The following is a 10,216-nucleotide window of genomic DNA, read 5'->3' on the forward strand; positions in this document are numbered from 1 at the left end:
CAGACACGTTTTCCTCTGAGATGTGCACCTTGGAGGGATCCCAGCTTCACGTGACTTCCCGGGGTCCAGACCTCATTTCCATGCATGGGGGTGGGTTTGCTCGCATCTGTGTTTCTGTCCTCCCACCCGTCTCCTGAGCCCTCCGAGCATCCAGAAAGGTGGAGAACTCTACTCCTGATGGTTCAGACCCACCTCACAAGCCAAACTAGATTTCTCAGGTAATGAATGTCCTTACAGACAAATGAGCTCACTGTACATTAAATTTAATCACCATCTCCAAGAAGGGCAGGTCCTGGAAATGGACAAAACCAGTGGGCTGTTCCCCTCAGCAAATACACGTTCAGGGCCAGGGACATCGGGTACTAAGGGAGAGGACATTGTCGTCTGCTGCGTCTTATCCTAGGTAACGCAAGGGCAGTGAATGTCTATGATTCCATACTTCAATTTCATTTATCTCCTTTGGTCTTTTATCTATCCAGTTCCTTGCTATAAATCTAGGCACCTAATCTGAGAACTTCAGGAAATGTATGAAGAGGCAGTAAGTTACAGGCAGAAAATCATAACAAAATGTACACTTGTGTCTAACAGGTGTTGTGACAATTTACTCTCGTTGCTAATTACGTTTTGGTATAAACTACGTAATGTGCTATTGGGTGGGCTTCGAGATTTAAGATTGGCTCCGAAATTTGTGTCAAATCTTAAAACAGGCCACAGCATCTCATCAAGAATGGCTTCTCCTCTGATTCCATTATAACCTGAATTTTAAGAGCGATAGTTTTAAATTTTTTTATTTACATGAAGCCATTACATACATGAATATGTACCAACCCAAGCCGAGAAGTAGGCAGAACAAATATAACCAGCTATTGACTCTGGTTTTTTAGGGCTTGTCTTAGTAAATCAGGTATTGATTTCTCCCATTTGGGACTTTGGCTCAATTCCACTTTCCACTCCTCGGTGAAATGGATTCACTGCTCTTGGCTTATTCATAGCAAGTAGTGATCCACGTAACAGAATATAAACAGTGCATTGCAGCCAGTTTGGTTTCTCTTTATGAGAACAGGTTCCCAGAGCCTTCCAGGGAGACCCAAAGAACCTGTCTCATAAAAGCACGACTTGAAACCACTGCCCGAACGTGCCTGCTCTCCCCATTATTTTAATGAGCATCACACCCCCCACTTCTTTGCCTCCAGGAAATTTTCTGACCCAGAATTAGGTTGCTTTTCACTGATTCTGAGAAACTTTTGTGCCACACTTTGGGTGTTTGGGTGTTGCTTTTTTTTTTTTCCCCCCCAGGCTTTTTGGTTTGTTTTGGTTTGGGTCAACAAGCGTCATTAAGAAGGCAGGACTGCGGCTCAGAGGGACGCTAAAGCGAGCAACTACTCTGTCTCATTACCGCTCATTAGTGAAAGCAGCACAGCCTGACTGTGCCCTACAGGGAAACTCCCGCATGTTTGCAGCCATAAGAACCGGTGATTGTGTCTATCCCGCAAACGTATATTTAATCAGTAACTTAGCAAGCCACAATATTTACATGAGCTTAACAAGTTTGAGCTGGGAAAAAATTTCTGGAAAGAACAAGTAGGTAAGTCAGGAGCTACCAAAAATCTTCGAAGACACAAGACTAGTTTTCCTGGGATATAAGAAACAACTGAAAAGCCATATTTGGCGAGACCTTCAAAGATTGCTATTAGAGGCAAGATGCGTGGTTCTCTCTGGTCAAAGCAAGCGCTTCACCACCCGTGAGAACTTCCACGGGGGAAGGAAGACGGAGCCCTCAGGTTCACTTAGATTGTTAGCTGCGTCTGTATCTGAGACTTTGTGACCAGTGAGAGTCTGGGAAGCCTGAGGTCACATTTGCCTAGTCACGGATGTGCCAGCTCTGGGCGCACCTGCCCGCCACGGCCTCGGTCATGCTCTCATGAAGGAATCAGGCTCGTGGGCAGTGGACGTACCAAGGAAGCCCAAGTCTGGGAGGTGTCCGTGACTCGGAGCTATCTGAAATGCTGAATTAATCTTAAATAGACAGGTTTACGTAAAGATGTAGGGACCGTGTTGTAAATCACAACTTTGCTACCTGACTGAAAGATGGGGCTAATTATTCTGCAAGCCCATTTCCATTTTCTATCAGTGCAGGTTCCCTGGGCTCCAATACGTAGGGTCTGTCCTTGTTAACCAGCCACAGATGTGTCCAAACATCACATGCCTTTCCGTTTCCCCAAAAAAACAAGTGACATGAATTTAAAATTCTGACTTCCAGTAAGAAGTGGGAGGAAAGAAGGAAAAAAGTGGAAACTGCTTCCCCTTAATTTTGGTAAATGTTCCTAAGTTTCAGAACTCTCCCCTTGCCAAAGCCTCAGCTGAGATTTCCAGGCAATGATGGACCACATGCCAAGCGGGTTTTTTGCTCTTTGAGGGCAGAATTTATCTCAGCCTACCTGGAAAATTCCCAGTGCCAACAACGAGCATTTCTTTTTTTAAAAAGAAGTGTGTGGAACACATCCTGACATTTTAAATAATTAAAGTCAGATTCCATTGAATGTAAATTTAAGAGAGACAGTGAGATACCCAAGAGCAATATGTTTACTAGGTTCTGCACAAAGTGTGATCAATGGCTGATTTCTCGTAAGGTCTCCCCTCCCCTCCACCTCCTCACCTACCAAAACACCCAAGTCGGGAGAATAACAGGTTAGTTAGTAGGAAGATACACATGCTGACTGTTAGCCGAAAGTCTTTTAAAACACACACGCGCGATAGAGTTTGCAGCAAAACAAAACATGGTCATTGGTATCATCTTTGAAGAATGCACAGTGTAATCATAAATCAACTTTCTGAATCATCTGAATTCAGAAGGTATGCATGAGAAAGACCACCGTCCTGCTCGCTGTAAAAATATTCATTATTTTTTACACATTCAATTACATTTTAGAGATTAAAAAGTTTTTAAACTTAGGGTTTAAAGCTGGAAATTTGATTTTCATTCCTGATATAAAATAGCCTTGTTTCTTTACTGATCACCATATAGATCCAAGAAGACATAATCTGGAATTTGTAGCAATATATTTTCTTAATTTCCTGACCGATCAAGTATTTAAGAAATCAAATCAAGTTCTTATCAAAGAGAACAGGATCCTTGTAGACGTGCACCAAATAAACAAATGCATTATCAGATCCTTATTTCATTATGAAATGGCTTCGCTTTTTTCCTATTATCAAATTAAATGCTTTACCCCCAACTCTGTACCAAAATCCAGAAAGGTAATTTGTTTTATGCCCTCCTCACCTCCCCTATAGAAAGAACCAGGAAGAACCAGGTTTGTTGTGATGCCAAACAACAGATTTTCCCAAAAAATGTCATACATGAGATGACACGGTATAAATGAGAGATGCAGACTTTCTTTCCGTGAAGAAAACATACAGATATGAACGTGGATGTTGACCTGTGCGCGCGGCTCTCCTCCTCACCACCTGATGGGCCTGGCACCCTAGAGTTCGGTCTGCTTAGCAGCGGTTTTGCAGAGATCTGGGGGGAGGAAAAGTTACGCAGCATCACTCTCACATTTAATCACAGCGCGTGAGTCACTAACTTTCTGCAAACCCCACATTTTTACGGAAGCATATTTTAAAACCTTTTTTTATTGTGGAAATTTTCAAATACACACACAAGCAGAGAAAAGGGTATAGTCTACTCCCTCGGACCCCAAACCTGGCCTCGACACCTGTCAAAGCTGTGCTACTCTAGTCCCATCTTCCAGCCTTTTTTTCCTGGAATATTTAAAAACCAAAGCCCAGGGATCATACCATTTTGCCCATGGCCTTGCGAGTATTTAAGGAATGCTTTAAATTGGGGCACAGCACGCCTGGCGTTTATCCCAAGGAGCAGAGAGGCAAGGAGATGCTCTAACACATACTCCTTTTCCAACTGGAAGCAATTCATACCAATTCTCTTTAAAAAGACTATGGATTATTTTAACTACATCGTTTATTTAAAACAGGAATATACCGGCCTTTGAAAGCAATCGTTTGGCATATTATCATTCAATACTATCACTGGGAAGGCTGCACAGAAAGGTAAAAATGCTTTCCTTTAAATGCAGGCCTAAACATTTCATGATACTTGGTGCCTTATTTCCTGTGTTGCCTTCAAATGATCATTGTGACAGATTCGTCAGTCTAACAGTTTAAATGTTAAGATTTACTATGAAAGCAGAAGTGACGTGTGTCCAGAAGACATTTCTGTCTTGCATCGACACCCTCACACTCTAGCTAATGACGACCCCACAAACCGCAGACTACCCATTCACCCATGATCTAGAGTGTTATGTTCTCTACCATCGGTGGAATATAGCTACACTTTTTATCATGACCCGATTATCTTATTAAGATTTTAAACATCATCTTGACTTCAAGATGTTAAAATGACAATCTGCAAAGCCTGGGTCACGGGCCACAAAATATTCCATCAGGAAAATCTAATGAGCTCACTTTTCTTCTTCTTCTTTTTAAAATTTTTGTCTAGGGGGAAAAAAACCCCAAGATTACCATGGGGTAGCCCTCTTATTCTGTCTTACACCCCAAGAACGGGATGTATTTGGTGAACTTTTGTTTTATGCAGTGATTAAAGCGGCGGGGGTATCCACAGCCCCATCCACAATCACATCGTCTTTCACTGAGGTTTTCTTTACTGATTCAAAAGGTGGACATAATGTTTGTGAAAATCCCACTGATGCGTTATTTTAAAATCCAAACGGTCATCTTGAATGTAACAGATGTTTTCTCTATCCTTCCCCGTTTGTCTGTTTGTGGATGGGGGTGCACTGTCAGTCCTGATACTCTACTTAAGGAATCCAGTGTTGAGTAAGTGGACGGCAGGGATCTCTCATGAGACACGCACACACCAAATCACCACAATGCACTCTTCCAACACCTTACAATTTCATGTCAATTATTCCTCACAAAAGCTGAGGTTTAAAGTCTGTGAGTGTGCCCTCATGTGCGACTACGTAATTATTGAAAAATTAAAGTGAAATGACCCACGTGAAAGAGAAAAAAGCAAAATTCATATATAGACGCATATAAGAAATGCACGTGCACACGCACACACACACATGCATAAGTAGGAAAAGGGACCAACTTTCCAATTAAACCTCTAGTTCTAGAAGCATCTGTTTAAGAGAAGTTATCTCCTTAAAAACAGTCTGTACACATTTCACAGACCTCAGTGGAGTGTCTTGGACACCGCAGACTCTGGGTAGCATGTTACTGGTTAAGGCACGTTCAGAGCCTCTAGTACACACACACACCACACACACACACACACACAACACACACACACACGGCCATGTCTTCCAAACATCTTTAAAACGCGGAGATCCATCACAGTAAAGTTGCGGGACAACAGAACAAGGTAAAGTGTTACCTTGAGAAGCAGAGCACGGACACCGAGCTCACACAGGACACCTGCTACCCCGTACAAACGTTCCGTGGGAGAGCACCCCAGTTCTTCTATCACAGGAGCATCTCACCTTCTACACGGGCATCTGAAACCGTCCCAATACGTCAAAACACCGCTTCTTTGTTGTCGGGGTTATCACATGCCATTTTTCTTACTGAGGTATTGCTTTAGCCTTTTCTGGCAATAATTTTTAAGTTTGAAAAACGTGCATCTTGCTATGGGCTGTTAACTTACTTCGACAGTAGCGGACTCGGGGCTGTGGGGGGGCAAGTCTAGCCTCTTTTCAGGATTAACATACCCGCAGTTTTTAACTGATATCTGCAATATCCATAAATGGGTTTCACAGAGAAACCCAGCCTGGAGACCACGGCACTGTGGTGCAGTCAGAGACGGTCACCTCTGGGGTGGCTCACTGGCCTTCTCGGGAGTCCCGCAGCCCTGATGTTTCTGTTTAGAGTGTAAGGACTTCACCAGTTTCAAACAATCAAACCTATTGAGAATTAGTTGTCTAATGTTTTATGTTACACCAGCAGCCGTGCGTGTATCTTAGTTTCCCCTTATGCTCATGTTTTCTCGGGGTTCACGTTTATTTTTCTAATTATAAATACGCAAAGGAGTGAAAAGACGTTACTGAACTCAAGTCAAACTGCTGCATTTAGGACAGAGCCTTTCCCAGGATCTGATTCTGTGGGTCAAGGGCTGCTGTGAAGACTTGGAGGAACTTTCTCAGGCCTGCCTGTAAGGTCTGAACAGGTGTTTACGGAGCAAATTTGTTGCATTTGCCACAGACGGTTATGATGAGTCCAAACCCTTTGTGAGGAAAATACCAGGAAACAGACATTTTCTGACTTGGTCATTGCATTTTTGCTTGTATCTTCAAGCATATGTACATCTTCAATTGTTTGAAAAACTTGAAAATACTATCTTTGGGAAATCATGGCTATGCCCTTATTGATGTGAATTTCACAACATTGCAACATTACGTAACTGAACTCCGCGAGCCAGGTCTACCCCACCCGGACAACCCTAGTCCCGGACAACCCTAACTGTGTCATGCCGTGTACTCTTCTTCAAACTCCTAACCAAACTGGATCTTATTATTATTTTTCAAACTGGATTTTAAGCAGAAAACAACCCTATTATCTACTCAGAGTAAGAAACTTTTCCCTGTTAATGTGGATTTATAACTTTCTTCTTTAATAACTTTTGATGACATGAATATTTACCTACAAATGTGCGGTAAACATTACTTAAGGATTTTGGCACTAAATTCGATACTGCGGATGCAGGTGCGTTATACTCTATTATAAGCAATTGCTAAATATCTCAAGATTCTGCGATGGCATAAAAGTACTTCCAGGACTTTAAATCACTGTCTTCATATGCATGGTTCATTTTCTCCAAGATCTCTGAAAAGGCTGCCCAACTTGGCTACATTCTGGTAAGTGTTTTAAATAAGCATCATAGTGATACTCCCCTAGAAGGTTCACAGGCCACCAAACAGGTGGAAAGGCCAAAGGTAGTAACATAGTTTCAACTTGTATGAATCAAGTTCTGTTAATTTATCTAGCTTCTGAGTGTGTGTGTGTGTGTGTGTGTGTGTGTGTGTGAATATAACTCAAGTATTCTTTTCTACCCTCTGCCAGAAAGAAAATATTTTAAGAACAAGTGGATTTTGGGAAATTAACGTGAAAAACAAATATCCAGCTCCCCTCACCGATCAACAAACAAACAAACAAACAAAAACCTTTTCAAAATCTCGCACTAAATAAAGATCCCACCTTCTGTCTGTAGGCAAGTCCTAAAGAGATTCTCCTTCCTGATGCAGGATGGAGAAGCCCAGCTTTCTCGGAGTTTGGAAAGAGAAAGTGCTTTGGGTCCGTCCAATTCTGATGAACACGTGGTCCTTAACATCTGAGAGTCTAGCCTGAGCCCCTTAGACTTTGCTGACAAAGCAGAGGCAAGATGTGTCAAGGCGGGAGCCGGAGCCCCCGGAGCCCTGTGGTTTTGTTTGTTTGTTCTCTCACACTCGGTGTCTTTCTGAATCAGGGGCGAGCCCTCGGTGGCAGGGAGAAAGCAAGGCGCCGTTTGAAAAAACATGGTGCGGCGCAGGGGGAGAGGGGGTGGGGCGCGCGAGGACACATGTTCATCAGACACCAGTACCTGCCTTTCCACTGCACAGCTTGTCAGCGAGGTGATGTGCCTCCTGGGCGATAAGAGAGAGTATCTCGTCTTCGTGCTCCTCTAGTACGGCCTCGCACTGCGGAAACGGAGTCACAGCACAGGTGGAGAGACACGCACGGGGCGTCTCGTTAGAAGCACTTACCAACATTTTCTTAGCTGAAAATAGAAAATCAGGTTGCCAAGGTGGCCCGTTTTTATTAGCCCCTTTGGTTTAAGACATCACGGCATTGGCTCGAGCCCCTCTCCCCAGAATGTTAATAGCATCATTTTCCTGGGACTTAACCGACTGATTAGTGGTGTTGAAAGACGAGGGTAAGGGAGGAACTAGTTCTTTGTATCTGTTTCCTCTCCCTTAAACTGGAATGGGAGGACTAGGAAGAAATGGGTCTCCTAGGTGGGGCCGAAAAGTCTTAGCTTTGTTTTTGTTTGTTTTAGAACCCTTTAAAGAACACAGCTCCTTGGAATGGTTAAACCCGGTTCCCTCAGATTTAACAGAACAATCCACGTTGTGGTTTTAAAACAGAGTCTGAAGTGTGAAAACAATCGCTGAAAGCGATCAAAACAAACCGGCCTCAATCCCACTGTGGGTGACATGCTTGACAGTTACTCGGGGAAGTTTCTTTTCCTACCATTTAGAGATCCATTCATAATTTCACTCTGTTTCTACCTCCAAAGCTAACTTTTCAGAGAAGAGGGGGCCCAAATTTGCCCAGACATTAAAAAAAAAAAAAAGTCTTCAATTCTAAGTGAAGTGTGTGTCTGTGTTAGAGACCCACAGGGCTAAAGTTTCAGGAATTAGGAAGCTGCAGAAGGGCATTCACTGGAGACTTGCAAATCATTTTCCAAGTTCATTAAGCAAGACTTTAAATTTTTCAATGGCCTTTAAAAATATTTAAATTCCACTACAATGTGTTGATTTAAAACCTGTGAAATGCAAGCACACTCACCCATTGCAATTTCTCTTCCACAGTACTTTTAACCTGGAATTATTGCCTCTACTTTTTAATTAAATGAAATCTTCAAAAGTCAGCTAAAGCCCTTATTTCAGGGTTTCAGCATGCCTGACATTTGGCCAATGTGTGAACTTAATACATTTTTTAAACAGGCTTTCCCATCAGTTCGTCTGATTCAACAGCATTAAGTAAAGTGAAATATATTGGAATATATTTTGCCTGGCACATTCTAGGAACCCAGAGGCCAGCCTTCATCTAAAATAAACACTGTACTGGATGGAAGTTTGGCATTAAGCCAGCTATCATACCTAAGCCTTTGTTTAACTTAGTTTGTGCTAAATACTTGAATTAACTCAGGAAAGAAATTCTCTCTCTTCTGTGAAGCCTGAAGTGTGTGTGTGTGTGTGTGTGTGTGGAGAACAAATGATGTATGTCACTCTTCCTCTACCATTCGGCTTGTAAATATTTGAAAGCGACACTCATTTTAATTTGGATTTAACCTAGGAGCCACGACCCCTGATTCTTTCTGTGGGAACCTGGAAGAGACCCCTCCCCGAGCCCCACGGCACAGAAACACACAGACTGTGTCTCAAAGTCCCTCGAAGCTGCCATAGCACTTTCTGGAAAATGTCTCCTGTCTCCAGAGCCCCCGTTAGGTGTCTCACATTCCTCAATGCCCGGTCAACACTGAAAAGGCAGGACCACAAAGCAAACATAACATTCGAATGCTCAGTGTCTCCAAACTCACCAACCCAAGCAATAGCGAAAAAGAGAAACCAGAGAGTGTTCGTGGCGCCCAGGGTTCACCTGCCCGGAAGAGAGCTTACCGCGAATTTCAAAGGTCTGTAAGCATCAGAATAGAAATAGAATTTTTTAAATTCTTTGTATATTTTGTCTCCTTTCCTTGGGGCAAATCTCTTAAACGCCTTCTCCTTGGTCAGGGGTCTTCTTCCAGCTTGTACTCGTTCATCCGCTGGCAACACGCCATCCAACAGGTCGGCCAGGAAAGCCTCCGAGCGGGCCAGGGGGACCTACGAAGACAACACGGGCAGGGAAGCGGTCTTGTGCGCTCGCGGCGCGAGAGGGCTCGCGGGGAAGCGCATGGAGACATTCGCCACCCCCCGTGAAGGCCGACCTGCGTCCCCCTCGCAGCAGAACGTGCGCGCCGCTGTCCTCCTTACAGAATTTACCAAGTGAGCTTAAATGGTGCTTTTGAAAAAGGGCGGGTGTTTGCAAGTGGGCAGGCAAAACCCTATATTGAAACTATAAAGTCCGCTTGTGCGGGTCATCCTCCTGGAAAGTCCGCTGAGCGCGCACACGAAGGCACCGAGTACAGAAAATGGCTGTGATTATGGACTTGCAGGAGAGACGGAGAGGGAGAGAGAGGGAGGAACGAGAGAGAGAGACGCGGAACCTGGAGAGGACGAGAGGGGCCTGGGAGGGATGGAGACGCGGCGAGGCAGCGCGCCCCCGCATCCCGGACCAGCCCGGCGGACGCCCAGAGGTGCGCCCCGGGGCGCGGGTGCCCGGCCGCCGCGCTGACGCCCGCGGGCGCGGGGGGGAGAGGGGCGGGCAGGGCGGCCCCCGGCGCGGCCCGCGGGCTCTGGGGACAGCTGGTGCCGTC

The 10,216-nt window shown here is 44.4% G+C and overlaps 1 protein-coding gene across 1 annotated transcript; it reads right to left on the bottom strand.

Moving 5' to 3' along the window:
- Nucleotides 1-2,542: 2,542 nt before the first annotated feature.
- Nucleotides 2,543-9,967, bottom strand: CNPY1 (canopy FGF signaling regulator 1). The gene is given in 5 exon segments (XM_047696146.1): nt 2,543-3,523; nt 7,619-7,715; nt 9,420-9,532; nt 9,535-9,623; nt 9,783-9,967. Coding segments are annotated over 4 exon segments (294 nt in total). The 5' UTR covers nt 9,581-9,623; nt 9,783-9,967; the 3' UTR covers nt 2,543-3,485.
- Nucleotides 9,968-10,216: the final 249 nt, after the last annotated feature.

This window comes from Lutra lutra, chromosome 11, assembly GCF_902655055.1.
Source record: "Lutra lutra chromosome 11, mLutLut1.2, whole genome shotgun sequence".
NCBI lineage: Eukaryota > Metazoa > Chordata > Mammalia > Carnivora > Mustelidae > Lutra > Lutra lutra.